The sequence below is a fragment of the Aulonocara sp. 'chitande type north' Nkhata Bay genome, linkage group LG19 (genome assembly GCF_057382095.1).
Source record: "Aulonocara sp. 'chitande type north' Nkhata Bay isolate Kocher_YH1m ecotype deep benthic linkage group LG19, A_spYH_male_GT1.1, whole genome shotgun sequence".
NCBI lineage: Eukaryota > Metazoa > Chordata > Actinopteri > Cichliformes > Cichlidae > Aulonocara > Aulonocara sp. 'chitande type north' Nkhata Bay.
Genome location: NC_141362.1, coordinates 6,592,595 through 6,609,731, shown reverse-complemented (window position 1 = coordinate 6,609,731; position 17,137 = coordinate 6,592,595). Strand labels below are relative to the sequence as shown.

Sequence of the window (17,137 nt, the reverse complement as noted above, 5' to 3'; positions counted from 1 at the left end):
TTTCCTCTAAAGGGTGGCTGGAGTGAGAAGCTCAGTTATTCAAGACATACTGGTGTTACCTGTGGGCTCTGTCATGGTTTGGAGTTGAATTTAATGTGATGATGGGATTTTGTCAAAATTGATGAAATTATGACAATACAAAAATACCTGATGATCTATACCTAGAAGAAAGCTTGCCTAAGACAGCTCAGACTGTGATGAAGAATAAAGGTGGTCAAACCAAATACTGACTTTAAGGCTTGTTCAAATTCTACAAACTCAAACTTGTTGTTGCCTTAAATACTGTTTTTCCATGTATGTTTGTCAAATATAAAGAAGTGAGGTAGAGCTCAGGACTTTTGCACAGAACTCTATCTTCTATCAACCTCTTCCTATGTGACGTTGTCAAAACAAACTGTCACATTAAGCTCTGGGTGAATGTGATGGGCATATACAAACAAGCAAAGATTAAAAACCATTAATCACATTCCTACAAAATGCTAGTTTTTAACTGATGACAAATAACAACCTTTAATTGCTACGCCTAGTTTATGACCAGAACACCTCACCAGTGTGCAAGATGAATGTAGCTGTGTGCACTTTTTTAAAGCAGACTCAGGAAACAGCAGTGCAAAACTGGACTGATTTGTAATGCTTTACTTTATATGCTTTAGGGTTAATTTATTTTTATTTTTCTGAATTGTTCAGAAAATACTTTCTCGTTGTTTCATGTGGTGAAACAATTATGTTAATTAGGTAGATAGAATTTAATTCTTTTCTTGTTTTCACTGCTGTAATGACTTTGTCTTTTTCACTTTCCCTCAAATACCCTAAAAATGGAAAACATTTTCACAAGTTTTCTCTGTTTTGCATCGTTGTAAAGTGATTATCTCTGAGTATGGGATAGCTGGCCAGGCAAAGCAGCTCTCTGAGGACATTAGGTTTATTTTCTGACACTTAAAATGCTTCAAAGTCAAAGTCAATCATTGAAAGATGAGCAATAGAGGAACTGCATCTCTAGTTTTGATTAGCCACAATGTTAAGCAGTGTTGTGGCTCAAAGTACTGTCACTGATTGTCAAAAACAATATAATTGGGACTAACGAGCCTTGTTATTATGAAAAATACTGAACATTGCCATATGGCTATACTATGTTGTTATTCAGACAGAAAAGAAAAGTTCTCCAAACTCTGGTATCTTCTGCATATACATATATATATACATATACATATATATACATATATACATATATATATATGGCTGGTTATGACTTTTAAGGCTCTTATGAGAGCTCTTATGACAGCCCTAAAAGTCATGCGTTTGTGTGTAAGCAAGTATGTGTAAGGATGTGTTGGCAGCACCTACATCTCACCATGCTTTGGCATGGCTTGACAACATTTGAAACCTGCGTTAAAATACAACTAAAAATACTCCCCGCCTGCTTCAGCCATAGAACATTTCAACATTATGCACTCCACACTGTATATAAATGCCACTTGTTTTGCACATATTCAACTCTGTATATTTTATTATTATTATTTTTTATTTATTTTATTTATTTTTTTTTTTTACTATTTAATTTGTAAAAATGTGTATACACACACACACACACACACACACACACACACACACACACACACACACACACACACACACACACACACACACACGTAGGAAAATATTTAGTATACACATCCAGAAATGCATACACTATTATATATTGTACATATATTTATTAGTTTCAGGTTGGCCATTCTTGTATTTTGCTCGTTTGTGTTGTTGTGTTTGCACATCTCTGTTGCTTGTGGGGCTCGCACACAAGAATTTCACTCGCATGTGCTGTGCCAGTGTGCCTGCACATGTGATGTGACAATAAAAAGTGATTTGATTTGATTTGATTTGAATGCATCAACACGAGGATGAAATGAGGCTAAAATAATTTCTGCCTTTCTCCTTTCACATTACACCTTAAGCCGCCCAAACACCGTCCTCAGTCAGCATGCATCCATTCTTCTAGCCTGCTAATACAGAAAAGCAGCAGCAAAAATGTCAATTAGGCAAAGAGGGGCAGAGAGGCTTTGACTGTGTCCTCTGGAAATTTACGTGCCATTGATTTCCTCTCTGCCTGTCTCCCCCACACTCCACCTCCTCTCCCAGTTCACTGTTGTCTACTATTTGAAAGGCAGCAACACAAAACTCCACCTAGCAGGGATCTCATCGAATCCATCAGCGACCGGCGGTGAGAGGCCGGAGGACAAGAGACACCTGAACTAACACGCAGCACAGCTCCAGACACTTACTGAATGATCCACAATATAATACATCATTCACTCTGACAGTGGACACAGTCAGCCAGCCAATGCAAACAACCACAAAAACATGCTGAGGGGGAGGTTTAAGGCTGGCTGTGACACTGGGCCATGAATTAATTACCAGTAATTCAACCCTCACGCCATGTTTCAGCTGAAATAGAAAAAGGAAATAGTTTGAAAACCCTGTAACCGTTTTCACTCAGTGTTTACTGCATATTTATGCACATGTCATTAATATGCTGTTCACTGTTAACAGGTCATAATGTAATACTGCAAGTAATGAGTTGAACTGAAACAGAAACTATAAAACATGAATCGATTCATTTAACTTTTTTTCTTACCTTTACCAAAAACGTAATATTACAATATCTGACTGGTCCAACTGATCTATGGGTGCTACCAATATATCAGCTAGTATTAGGTATTTGCAATTATATATTGGTATCATCATTTGTGACGGCAGCTAAATAAACATTTTAAACTTTCTACTCAACACTTATGATTGTTGCTATTGCTCATTTGTTCACCAGAGGGCACTCTGCAACTCCTCTGTTGGCAACGTATCTTTGCAATGCCACAAACACAACAACCAGCTGAGCCAAGCAGTTGGGCAAGAATGTAAACAAGTAATCCTCGACTTGTTGTGACAGTGAAATTAGTTTATTTTTAAACTGCGTAAGTAAGGATAAATTACTAAATATAACAAATGTAAGAGGAAATCTGTAACATATGTTGAATCTGACACGTGAAAGAAACGCAAACAGAGAAGGTAACATCGCATTTGCGGAGAAATGAATGTAACATGTCAAAAAGCCAAAGAATTGCCATTTAGAATAATTTTTTTAAACGTATAAATCTAGATAACTGCAGTATGTGTGACATTGTTCATGCAAAGTTTCATTCAGATTTCCAGAAGATAGAGTACATACAGTACAGATCTATGTATATGACAAACTGTTTAGTAAATATCTATTTGTTTCTTTCAGAACAAATGATCTCTCTAAAACACTGGGATTTTTAAAGAATTATAAAATATAAAAATACAAAAAAAGTTAATTAACAACATCTGTACATCCTGAAAATGAAAATACCTGTCAGTGTGATATTTTTTTATCTCTTCTGTGTATGATTTTGGAGATATTTTTATGCATTAGAGCTATTTGTGACAGTGACTGTATTATTTAATACTGTTGGTACTTCTGTCCTTACTGTCTTTGAGCAGCTGTAACCACATAATTTCCTCTGGGATTAATAAAGTATTCTGGTTCTGATTCGTAGGTGCACATTTAAGTTAGAAAACACAGAAAGATAACTTTGTTGTGCCTTTAAGAGCTGTTAAGAATAGTTACCAAAAAAAGCCACTAGAATGTGTGAGCATTTCAGCATGTTGTGTCAGTCCAAATGTTAACAAGAACAAAATGCCAAGAGAGGTGTGAAATGAAAAATTAATAGATGATTAAAATTCAGCTGCTGGTAGTTTAAATGCTGGTATTATTATTGTTATTCCTGGCATCTGAGCACTCATGTGATTAAAGCCCAGCTTGGCAGACACACATGTATGCATGTATACACTGAATGCAAAAAACACAAGTCGCACTTTGTTTTTTCACAAGCTCAGAAGCACGTGTCACAACAAGAGCAAAAATCAAACATAAATAATTAAATGTTGAAACACATAAAAAACAAAGAATTACACGAGTAAAACTTCAGTAGATATTAGTTGTTCTTTTCATTCTACGTTCAATTGATTACTCCGTACACTCGGGCTGAAATATAATTAACTGCTGGGAAATCAAGTGGAAAATCACCTTTAATGGACTTGAGGCCATATTGATATAACTGCACGATATCTGATGGAGGTAAGTGGGCGTGAAAAATACTCCGAATGAGCTCGATCTCATTATGAAACCTTAACCAGAAATCAAACTCTCTAATGTGCAGGAGAACATCAGTACAACAGTATTTTCTCTAACCTCCTTGTGAGGAAAAGCTGGGACATAGGAGTTCTCCACCACTCTGAAAATCTGATGGCAGTACCTTTTAGCATGTTTAAAAATCCATGCAACTCATGTTCAGTCATTATTCCCTAGAGCAGACACTCACTTTCTTCTGGGAAGAGGAAGAGCAAATCCTGTCTCCAATATTCAAAATCTTTCCTCCTCTGTGCATCCCTTTAACCTAAAAAGATTTTAAATCTGCCAAAATACAACCTAATAGCATCACAGAAGCAAGATGAGCTTAGATTTTGCTTCATATTCGTCCCCTTCATATTAGTACATGACCCCATGTACATCTGATTTCAACATATAACCTGCAGCTGCATTTGGTATTAATCATAATTCTTGGCTTTCCAACATATGTTTGATTTCATCAAATGTTTTGATGTTTTTATTTCTTTAAATAGTGACCACACTGGACAGAATTCAATTACATTACAAGATCCAATTACAGCTCAAGCTGTGACCATCTCCAGACCTGGTTTGGCCAATGTCATCACATTTTACATTTGCATTTACACCTGAATTAAATGCCTTCTTACCTTGTCCTGATAAGACATGCAGACACAGACTGCCTGTTAATAGCAGGTGTAAATGGGGTCACAAACATTCACTGTGACTCATCTGTGCCCCCGAGCTTTAAACTCAACCAATCAGCAAACTGTGGGAAACGACTGACATAATGGCTTGATGAGTCATCATCTCGAGAGAACTTACAGTAATCTTGGAAGTATAACACGAAGCCTGATTTTTGCTGTGTAATGACATCCCTTTCATTTAGATGTAAATGAATTACGGAGCCACTAAAGCCCATGTGGTGAATCAAAAAACAATCATCAGTCATCTTCTGAATCATCTGAAAATAATCTGTTACACATCTGGCTCAAACTGACAGACTGACTACAGACAGAACAGTACCGGGAAACATATTAGTCCCTTTTAAATGTTTACTCATTTCAGCCACAAAAAGAAGAAGCCCACTCTCATACGAACCCGTCATCTCAAGATCACGCATTGAGACGAGGACTGCATGAATAGACAAAAGATAGCGAGACAATCCTAGAAGAACTATAAAGTTTGAGCACTTAGGCATTGTTTATTTTAAAAAAGCTCAAAAGCTTCTGTTCATTCACTGCATCTTGTACTTCAGTAACGATTTTTAACCCTGAAGTCTAAAGAAGGCAAAAAATTTGACGAATAGTCAAAAAGGTTATTTGAGAGGTGCACAATTCAGCCACAACATTAAAAGCACTGACAGGTAAAGTGAATAATTATATAAATCATCTTGTTACCATGGCACCTGTAAAGGGGTGAAATATATTAGGAAGAAACAGATCTATTACATTTTGAAATGGATGTGTTGAGTAGGAGGAGGGAAGAAAATGAGCAAAAGGGCCTGAGCACCTTTGACAAGAGGGAAATGTTTGGTCCTGGCATTAATGCGAATGTTACACTGACATGTACCAAAACCAAAGCAACACTGCAGGACAAGTGCACCTCGTAAAGTCAACTGTATCTTCAGCCCCATTCAGCAGAACAATGCGTACTGCCACACTTTAAAAAAAGGTTTGAGGTTCAAGATGTTGCTTTGGCTTCCAAATGCCACCTCAACATGACTCTGCATGGCTTAAAGGATATGCTGCTAGCATCTTGGTAATTAGTACAACAACGTCACCGTAACAGGTCTAATGGAGAACATACCTTGATGGATCAGAGCAGCTTTGGAAGCACAAGAGGCAGCTACACAATATTTAGACCGGTGGTTTTAATGTTGTCGGCCACTTTCAGGGCTGAATTGAGATTTAGGTTTGTGAGAATTCTAGGTAATTGCACCTCTAACAACAGTAGAAATGCCCAAACTTACCTCATCCACATTCTCAAAGGCATTGATGATGTCATAGGGCAGGCACGACAGCAGGTCGATGACGAACCAAGTCTTCAGATAGTTCATCCGAATGAGTTTGGGGTCAGAGATCACCTCTCCACCGGGCCCCACGAAGGTGGTGTGGAAGTTGAGAACGATATCCACCAGGAAGATGACGTCGACTACGCTGTCTAGCACCAGCCAAACAATGTTGTTCTGCTTGGTCTTAAAAGAGACATTGTAGGGCACCATGATGGCCGTGTAGAAGGTGAGGATGAGGATGACCCAGTCCCAAGTGGTCTTGAAGGTGCAGTAGTGAAGTATTATGTGAGGTGGTGTCTTGGGGGCTTCCTGCTTGTACTGCGGGAGGATGTCAGAGTTTAGCTGCAAAACCTGGAGGTGGTTTTGCAGATGGAAACAGCAATATGATTAGACTTCAGTTCTTCATCAAAAGCACCCTTAGTCTAAACAAAATACAACAGTAAATGTACAGTATGGGTAAAAAACAGGTTAATGCTTTAGACATCTGTGGCTTTTGTATATTTAAGTGTACATTTTACTAATAACATGAATTAATAAGTGATTTTCCAGCTCTTCGGCATCTTTGTGTGTTAAAAACTTGTAAATATTGAACTGCCAGTTTTGTTTATGCATTTTATGCATTTCCAGCTCTTTTTTTAAACTCTGAGAATGCATAAGGGTAAGCTTTTGTTTTGTTTTTATTTCTATCTCTGGGCTCTTAGTTGATTGTCTATCAGAAACAAGTCATTTTTATCTGTTGTCTGTTTAAGAAATCCCTCCCTAAAAGCCCATTTTCACTTCATTAGCCAATTCCTGGAATCCTGCTAAGAGCAGCCGGGTGAGCCATACTAACTGTACTGCTGGACCTGCTTTTGCATGAAGTGAAAGACACTGGAAACATTGGGAAACCAGTTTCATATCAACATTGTGGCATTGAAATGAACTAAAGGAAAGCATGATGCTGCAGGTTTCCTTTAATACTGATTTGAATTAGCAGAAAATTTTATATATACAAGAATTCCAAAGAAAGCTAAAATTCCCCTGGTTCTTTCTCCAGCGTGAGTCCGATTTATTAGTTCATTAGAGAAAAGTTTGTCCTGTCAAGCGAATTTCTAACTGTCAGCGATGTTTGTAACAGCAGTCCAAGAAAGACGGTTGCACGTTTCTGTTTTTTACTAACTACATGCACGGTTTCCAGAAAGGAAACGAGAGAAAGGGGGAAATTAAATTAGTGAAATAGATGAAAGAAAGCTCAACAAAAACAGTCCTTGTTTTGTTTTTGTTTATTAAGTCTAACGATCATCAGCCCATGGTGCTCAGCACTGTGAAGGAAAAGTTTTTCCTCTCAGTTTTAATCTGTGTTCATCACGTCTGTTCTTCTGTAAGGCTGTTGGTGACAGAAATGTATTATGAATACATTTTGGCTTGACGTGGGGAAGACACAGAAGGGGGACTGAAATTGGCAAGAAGAAAAGGAGAGAGGGGGGAAAGAATAGATGACCAAAAAATTAAATTAAAAACATTTTTTTTAAAGAATACGTAGTCTATTTCCTAGCGTGGTGATGATCACCCTTGCCAAGCTCAGCCACCTCTACAGAACAGACTCCATTAAATCCAGCAGCTCCACATGCAGATCACACATTAACCATTCGACTCATTATTTATACAAAATAATAGTCTATTTGTGTCAGCTACAGAGCTGTAATATATTCTGCCGCCGCAAACATAACACATTAACAGGTTTCTGTATTCGGTGAAAGAAGCCTGTTAAATATACATATTTAGTAGTAATACAGCTCTAATAGTAAAATTGCTGTTTTTATAGTTACTACCAATACAGCTCTTCTGGTTCTGGTATTATTGTATTTGCGATGACTACAAGTAATAACCCTAAACTACTGATACTGCATGTCATCATCATTTTCTCCTGACAAAACAGTTGGGACAGCATGGCCTCAGTTAGCCCAAACTGTCCTCACACTGGGATTCAGTTTGATGCTAAATAAAACGATGGATTGACAGAGCTGAGGTTTAACAGCAAGCTTCATAACATCAGAGCTCAGTCACTTCTAATTCTCTTCATCAAAGCTGTCAGTCAAACTGGTCAAGAGCTGCACCACAGCTCAGAAACGAGGCTGCCAATTAACCCACAGAAGCATTGTGAGGAGAAGAAAAAAAAACACTCGCACACATCCCTGCTTACACGTGAGACACTCAACAGCATCCTTGACAGACGCCAGCTGTGCCTTTCAGACTGCAGGGCAGATGGCTCACCTGCAGTGTCTGCTGAGCACCCTCAACACATTACCCTGCAACCCATCCAGCACCAGGCCAGGAAAACGGCTAAGAGAGTGCATTAGCTTGTTATACCAGGTCTAACTTATTTCTTTTTCCAGTCCTTCCTTCCTACTTCTCTCCTAAACATTACTGCTCTTACATTCTCCCACATCTCCTTCTCTCATGCCATTCTTTCCCTCTTAAGTTGCTACTTCCACTCCTTTCTCTTCCCTCTCTTTGTAGTTCTTTTTCTCCACCTTTCTCAGTTCACCTCTGTTTCACCTTTAGGACACCTGAGTCGGTAACACCTTCCCAGAAACCCTCACAACTTCTTGCATCATGCACTAAACACAAACAAACTCTGATTAAAGGCATCACACCTTCCTCAAACATTCATGAATAAAACAGGTTGATGAAAACTGGGAAAATGAACCATCTTCTTTCCACCCTGCAATCCATTTTCTAACTTTATAGCACAATCATTTGGAGTGCTCGCACCACCCTATTCTGTCTCTCCACCTGTCCTGAATGGTGCCCACAGTTCAGAGGAGCAGCAGGGAATGTGTTACTTCCAACAACAGCAGTTAAGGGGAGGGTGGTGTGCGTGTTTAGGAAAAGGTGAAGCCTGTGACTGCATATGCATGTTTTTGACTGTAAAAGTTGATGTTCTCTTTTAGTGAGCTTTGGGAATATGGTCAGAAGGAGGCTATACATCTTTTATACGGCGATTTTTTTGATGCAGAAATATTTCAAGGGTGGCAAATTTACAGTGTGTGTGTTTATACAGAAGACTCCTTCTGGTGTGACAGGGTAGCTACACAGCAAATTCAAAAGTGTTAAATGTTTTGGTGTTAATAGTCTTCTTGCAAAAGTAGAGTTAATTTTACTCTAAGTAGAGTCACATTCTTTTAATGTAACTCTGAGGTGTAAAATGATAGTAGTTAAAATCGAGTGTTAAAAATGAGTGTTTCTATGTCAAATCTGGAGGTGTTACAATGGAAACATTAACTCTTGACCTCTTAACTCTGAACTCCTAGAGGGGCCATGACACCAACAGAGTAAATTCACAGACTCCGCCCCCAGCACGGCTCCAATCGAAGCTGAAGTGAAGCCGTTTCAGAACATTTTGCTCTACATATTTGAGTTGTTTGCCATGCTTGGTAAGTCATTTTTTCAAAGATTGTTTCAATTATTATTATGAGCTTTTACTTCTGTGGCTCTTTGGAGTTGAGACAAAGCTGTGTGAAAGGCATTAGCCATGTTGCTCGGTGATAGCATAATATTCTGTTTTAGCTAGCTGAAAGGTATTGTTTGCGGGCAAATACCACAGCCTTGAAAAAAGCTTGCATGTGAATTTTCAGTCAAACTTTTGGTCAAATACACCTAAAACAATGTCTAGAATGTGAAATGTTGGTATAATGGTGCTGCTTGAAGCCTGAAAACGATCGCCCATAAAAAAATAAAAAAACACGAGCAAACAGCAGTAGCAGGCGTCCTGACTGGGTTCCACGGTAGCATTTAGATCCCTCCAGAGTTTTGTGCACACGGTTTAGGTAAAAATGAAAAAGGTTGAGGTTTTACATTTAGTTCAGTATTACCTGTTGCCTGCGTCTTTGTGTTTTGGGAAAATACTTTACACAAGTAATGGCTCAAAGAGGATTCCTTTTTTTTTTTTTACTGTGCTGCAATTGTTTACTGGATTATTTGTGCCATTAATTAATGTCAACTAATTTTTATTCGATCTCCACACAGGATATGCTTGTGAAGATGGAATATGGGGGAGAGCAGAAGTGCGTTGAAGTTCCACAAAGTGATGAATGAAGGACATGCATATTGTATTGAAGAAATAAGTGATGAGATGCTGTTATTTGCATTTACCATGTCAGACCTTTTGATAAACAAAATTCTAATGAAAGTGAGAACATGTATACTGTTACATCTTTCAGAAAATGTTTTGAAATTGTGGTGCACAGTTCAGAATAAATGTTTTTCAAAAACCATTGCGTCTTTTTAGTAAATGTTTATTTCCAAAAGAAATTTCTAGAAGTTCAGAACAGTAAAATTCCCGCTTTTTAGAATGAATTAGAAGATAACTCTTACGTAGTTAAACTAAAATACTCTTTGAGAGTTAATATATAAACTCTTAACACCAAGTGTTAAATTATCAACTCCAGACAGATTTGGTGTTTAACACTAAATCAGAGTTAACGTACCAACTCTCCAAAAAGAATTAAATTAACACTCTCTGGTGTGGACCCATATAGACACTTTAATAGTGTTGAAATCAAATCCGACAGTGTTAATTTGGACATGCTGGATTTGCTGTGTACAGTTAGCGACTATGTTGTTTGCAGAATGAAGAAATGGGAATGATTTTCAGTTTAAGTTGAAGAACTAAGCTGCTGCTTAAATGGAACAATTAATAGAAGGTTTTGCACTGCTTAAAGGTTAGCAGGCAAACAGAAAACGCACTTAAATTTACAATAATACAATTTCTTTTTTTTTATCAAGCTAGGATTAGCCAGCTAGCTGCTATTACTAGGTAACCAGCAAATTATCTATCTGTGTGAGCAGTTCAGCTTGTGTTACCAACTTCAGCCAGATAAAAAACTATTTGTATCTAGTGAAACCTTGTGCACACATGGCATAAGTACAATTTAGGTGAGGAAAAAAGCTTTTTAAACCTCAAAGTTGAGCAAGCTAATACTCAAATCATAACAACAGTTTCCTCAAGGTGCTTAATATTGTAAAGATACTACAATAATACAGAGCACCCTCAAAAATCAGGCAACCCCCTATGACAGGGGTGGGCAATCTCAGTCTAATTTAGCCATTTAAATCAGCTGTGTTGGTTCGAGGACACATCTAAAACCTGCAGGGACACCGGCCCTCGTGGACTAAGATTGCCCACCCCTGTATGAGCAAGCACTTTGGCAACAGTGGGAAGGAAAACCTCCCTTTTAACAGGAAGAAACCTCCGACAGAAGCAGGCTCGGGGGGCAACGATCTGCCGCGAGCGATTGGGGTGAGGGAAGGAAGACAGGATAAAAGACATGCTGTGGAAGAGAGCCAGAGATTAATAATAGCTCATAATTAATAGCCACCAACAGCCTTGCAGCATAACTAAGGGTAGGTTCAGTGTCACCTGATCCAGCCCTAGCTACAAGCTTTGCCAAACAGGAAAGTCTTAAGCCCAACATTATAAAGACATAGACATATGTCTGTCTCCTACATCAGGACATCCTGAAAATAACAAAGTAATAAATAGATGAGCACATGTCCCCTTCTTGGCCAGTTACAATGTCTCAAACACAACTTTAGATCACTCCATGAAGTCCTGTTGCACTTGTACATCTTTGGGTCATAATCTGTGGTCTGGTTCTTATCACCAGTGATGAGCCATTATGCAAAACCCAAATCTACGAGATGATTACCTTGAAGGGGCGATGTGCCAAAATTGGTTTGGGTCTCTTTTTTTTTTTTTATAGGTGGCACTGAGTAACTTTTTCATCGGACCTAGGATAAGTACCTGCAAAAAAAAACTACAAAAATGTTCTTCATATAACGTATGTGCTCACCTCCGCCAGTCTGGACTGTTTATGGCTGACTTCAGGTTTGCCAATAGGCGCCAGTTGCTGTAGGGTGTTGCGGTTGTTGGTGAGTGCACGTGTTAGCCGTGCAAATTTGGTCCATCCTGAAAAAATGAGAAGTCAATTATTGCCAAAATCACAGTCATTACACTTTAACCGGTCTTGTCATCTATGTCAGCTGATACTTTATGAGCTACACAAACACAATCAGACCCCAGGCAGCTGTATGTTACCACTGCCCATGCAGTTTCCCTGCTCAAGGCTCACAGCAGTTCATCAGATTTTCACAAAATGTTGTCTACTGAATCACTGTGCTTTCATTGCAAAGCAGCACAGTTTGCTTTAGGAGGTCAGAGCCATGGATTAAGTAACAGGACTTTCACCTACTACAGTCATAATTCCAATATTTTTCAAACCACTGACACTTTCTTCATGCCAATTGTACTCTTAATTAAAAGTGAAGCTACTTAGGATTATGAAAAGATCATGGTAGCATTTAAGCACCTGTTTGACAACAACTGTGGGGAGCCTCACTTACACTTCTAGCACAGCAGCAAAACCCTTCCTAGTAAAATACATTATTTGTCTTCATGTAAACAAAAAGATGACATTTTGTCTCCATTTCACTAATTCATGTAAACACAGCGCAAAACCCAGAGCCATCCGGTGTGCCCTGACCACACAGGAATCACTGAAAATTTTGCACATTTTTGTCTTGTGAAAAGGCGAAGGCTTAGGGAACCTGCTGTCTGTATGTACTAGTCAACCAGACATTATTCCTAGGGAAATTCCCAGTAATCTGATATTTATTCACACTATCATCTGCGGTCGACCGCATGCAACACTCAGAGATCCGTACACCCTGATAGTCGTGAAAATCAGTGTTTAAATGGCAGAAGTGAACAGTCATTGTAAATTGTTCCAGTTCAAAAGAAGAAAAAGGGTAGAGAAGAGCCGTCCATAACCAATCAAACACAGAAATGCTGAAGATGCATCTCACACATCTGGATCAAACCATGTTAATAGTCCGTCCCATGTTTCCCAATCAGTATTGTTAGATAGATCTTTGTTGGGTTTTTCTCTGTATCTATGAAGCGCCTTGAGGCGACTTATGTTGTGATTTGGCGCTATATAAATAAAATTGAATTGAATTGAATTGAATTTCCTCTTTTGGTCTTTTAAACTGAAGCCTTCCGTCCTATCTCTGACTTCCATTTGATTCTTTCATCTCATGGAAAAAACTAGAAAAACAAGGATTAAGATGAACGAACACTTCTTGAGCCCTCTGAGCCCTCGTGTTTGTGCGTCTTTGTCATTTTTTTAAAACATGGTCATAAGAAATATTCCAATAAATAAAGATAGTAAAAGCTGCAGTTTCTTTGGAAAATGTAATTATTAACTAAAAACAGATTCATATAAAAGTTTGTAAGTCTACCTAAAAATACAGCCATGTCAGCAGAGGTCATTTCAGTAATGACGGCCACACCTTTCTCAGTGAGAGCAAACACAGTTTTGGAGGTCAGGTGCTTCCTGCTCTATTGCTCTAAAAATAAAATCAAATATTTCAAAGAGAAAAGGGTCACACAACAGGGGCACATCACTTACAGTAGTCACACGTCGTGATCGACCCGGCCCTTTGAAGAAACCATTACGAATAAAAAGCAGACTTTGAAATGGCTTTTAACCCTCAGGCCTCCAGCTATGTGAAAATCCTCCTTTCATTCTCTGTTAGAACGGAGAGAAACTCAGGCGCTCACTTCTTTGTGCAGCGGTGTAGAAAAGCCTGAGACAATGCTGTGCTGATGTCAATACGGGAGGAATATCAACACGACATCCAATTTATTCTGAAACCCAATCATCAGCTTCCCTCGAGCAAAACTGCTGCTGCAGCTATTGTAAAACTTACTGTACGGCTTCAGTTTCTAAGGCTTCTTTTCTTTTTCTACACATTTTTAAAGTTGGTGTTGCACAACCACAGAAAATGAGCCTTAATTTTTAGCTAAAATGAGTATTTTAAAGTATATATTCTTCAGGGAAATTGCTGCAGCATATGTACACTAGCATTGATTGTGTAACTCACTGTATAATATACTGTATTTTGTTGGCTGTTGATCAATTTCACTTGTTCGTCATAATCCCTGCAGTGTGTTCCTATCTTTTCTACCTCACATTCTACATCAGTGCGCTTTAATATTACCTGTATACTTCCTACGCTTATGCTGTAATGTTACCTATTACCTTTTAACAACTACAGCTAATACATTTGAAGATTCTAATTTCATATTTACACAAAAATACATGTAAACCCACGAAACATCCTGCGGCTCAGGCGGAAGACTGGGTCGGCTACCGATCGGAAGGTCGGTGAATCAATCCCTGGCTTCTCCAGTTTGTATGCTGAAGTATCCGTGGGCAAGATACAGAAAAAGGTACAGAGTTCCTCCCTGCATCCATCAGAGTATAAGTTCATGTCTGAACGATGCTATATGAACAACTTGTCACATCCTCAACAGAAAAAAGTGCTTTACCTGTCCATTTACCAAATTCACATCCCATCTCGAAAGGCTTAATTTGTTATCTTTGGGTTGTTTTTTTAAAAAAGGGTGTAGTTTTTTCTTTCCTCAAACTTTGGACTGTTACAATTAAACTGTTAAATTACAAATAATTATTACTCATCATTATTATTATTAATAATATTATTCCTATGTTTCATTCACAAGAACACAGCTGTGCTCACTTGTGTACATGTAAATAGATATTGCTGAGTAAACAACATTCTGTGCGTAGATGTGTTGAAATGGTTGCAGCAGAGTACAACAAATACAACACATGGGGCAATTGGGAAGTGATGAATAAATACAGCCCCAGAGCCTACAGGTGGATGCTGGCTGGGGGAGGGGGTTAAAGTAACATGCAGTGATGCTGAGCAGTAGCAGCTGTCAGAGGTAAAGCTGGGAACTTATGAACATAAATGTACTGTCAAAATGAAAGTAAGGCAACCAGTTTGGGAAAACAATGAGACAAATTACTGTGTAGGACACAATGCAGCTCGAGTTGATTTGGCGCATAACTGCCAATTTTTAGTCAAGGTGGCTACTGATTAAAAAATGTCAATGTTGCTCAGTGGATGCTAAATGTACCTATTAATAATATGAGATAATAATAAAAACACAATATTCTGAGACTCCTAGTTGGTCTCTCTACTGACATCATTGCACAAGTGAGACAGGATATCAGCCAAAAAAACACACTAACCCAAATAACTTCAACAAGCAAGGGAGAGAGCAGAGGCCCTCAATGCTGACCCACATTAATGTAGCACTACTAATGCATTATAACACTAAAAACTTTCTTCCTCAGAATTTTTAGGGACACACTACACACAATGCTGAGTTTCTAACTCAGGGGTGCCCAATCCCGGTCCTCGAGAGCTACCGTCCTGCAGCTTTTAGATGCATCCTTGTTCCCACACACCCGAATCAAATGAATGGCTTGTTATCAGGCCTTTGCCAAACATGATGGCATGCTGAAGAGGTAATCAAACCATTTGATTCAGCTGTGTTGGAGTAGGGATGCATCTAAAAGCTGCAGGATAGTAGCTCTTGAGGACTGGGATTGGGCAGCCCTGTTCTAACTTATAAGAAATCAACTTGGGGACAAAGCCTTTCAAGATGTGTTATCTTTGGCATTTTTGTAGATTCAGCTGAAGAGACTGGAACATATAAAATGTTTTTGATAGAGGCTGCAAGTAATTAATTCAGCAAATTTAATGTTTAGACAACACTGGATCATCCTTGAGTTGGGTGCCTTTTTATACTTGAATGGCTCATAGATCACAATAATAATAATAATGATGATGATGATATTAAACATTCTTCTGAAAAAGGTACAAGGACTAGACTGAAAATGCATGAAAAGCAATGTTTACGTTGGCTAACAAGCTGCTAACAATATAAACTAGATCATTACTAATAAAAATCTTGCTGCCTATGCTTTTCAAGTAGTTTCAATTTACTATGAAGCTGACCACTAGGAGCTGTGATCGAGGCTTACATTAACTAAGCATCCTTTTCACTCATGACAGCAAATTAATAGTCCACAACTAACTCTCTTAAACAGGGAAATCCATCATGACACGTGATTTGTTGTGAAACCTGAACTATTTCTAACACCTAAATCTTGCATATGAATTTATGTTAGAAACCGTGACAAAGAATGATTTGACTGTAGCGCCTTTCCTTTGTGATGTAATTCTTATCATTTTCATGTCATTCTTAAGACTTTTTTTCTGTGCTGCCTATAATGGCTGAATAGTTCACGGTAAAATGTGCATGCATTACAGAGCAGCACAATGCATTAACAGAAAAACAGCGAGCCGCTGGCAGAGAAAATGAGCCAATGGGCTCTTTTTCATACAAACATTTTCATCATGAAGCAAAATGGGAGAATTTGTCTTGCTGGCATTCACGTAAATACATACTGACAGCCCACAGGCTTCCACTGTACATTGTGGCAAAAAAAGGACAAAAAGCCCTCACAGAGAGCATGAACGGAAACTGCAGGACAAGAAAATAAGCGGTCTTTTTCACGGTTAATAGTGCTGCGTCTGCCTATGTTTCACAAGAATGCAGCAACCGTGTGATTTATCAGACTTGAAATGGAAATTGAAAAAAAAAAAGAAAAAGGCATTCGGCTAAAAATAACACAGGAGCAGAACTAGTGCACGCACCAAAGTAAGTAGAGTCTGAGATTAGATTTTGGTTGAAAATACTACACACAGCAAACTGCATTGCATGACATGCGCCTTTATAAACAGTACATGTGGGACACATGACTTATATACATGCAGTGCAAAAGCACATCATTCTTTTTCATTTTGTAATACCTGGAAGTGCAGGTGAAAAAAGATGTCCTGTAAGAGGGGAGATATAGAGGTCACAACAGAGTTTGGCAAGAGGTCACAGACGGTTTTAAAGATTAACTCTACATCCACGTATGGCGCAGGTTGAAGCAAATTGCAGCAAATCATGTTTGTTGCTAAGAATTGAGTGGAATTAAACAGCCCCAATCATTTTTATGACTTAGAGGATAAATTCA

General features: G+C 38.5%; 1 protein-coding gene across 1 annotated transcript in view; it reads right to left on the bottom strand.

Moving 5' to 3' along the window:
* The window catches only part of kcnh5b (potassium voltage-gated channel, subfamily H (eag-related), member 5b), a 191,046-nt gene that overhangs the window by 150,984 nt on the left and 22,925 nt on the right, over positions 1–17,137 (bottom strand). Inside the window, exons 5-6 of the mRNA XM_086274700.1 lie at positions 12,029–12,144; positions 6,153–6,545 (exon numbers count right to left, since the gene is read on the bottom strand). Coding sequence (XP_086130826.1) covers positions 6,153–6,545; positions 12,029–12,144 — 509 coding nt within the window. The remainder of the gene's footprint in view (positions 1–6,152; positions 6,546–12,028; positions 12,145–17,137) is intronic.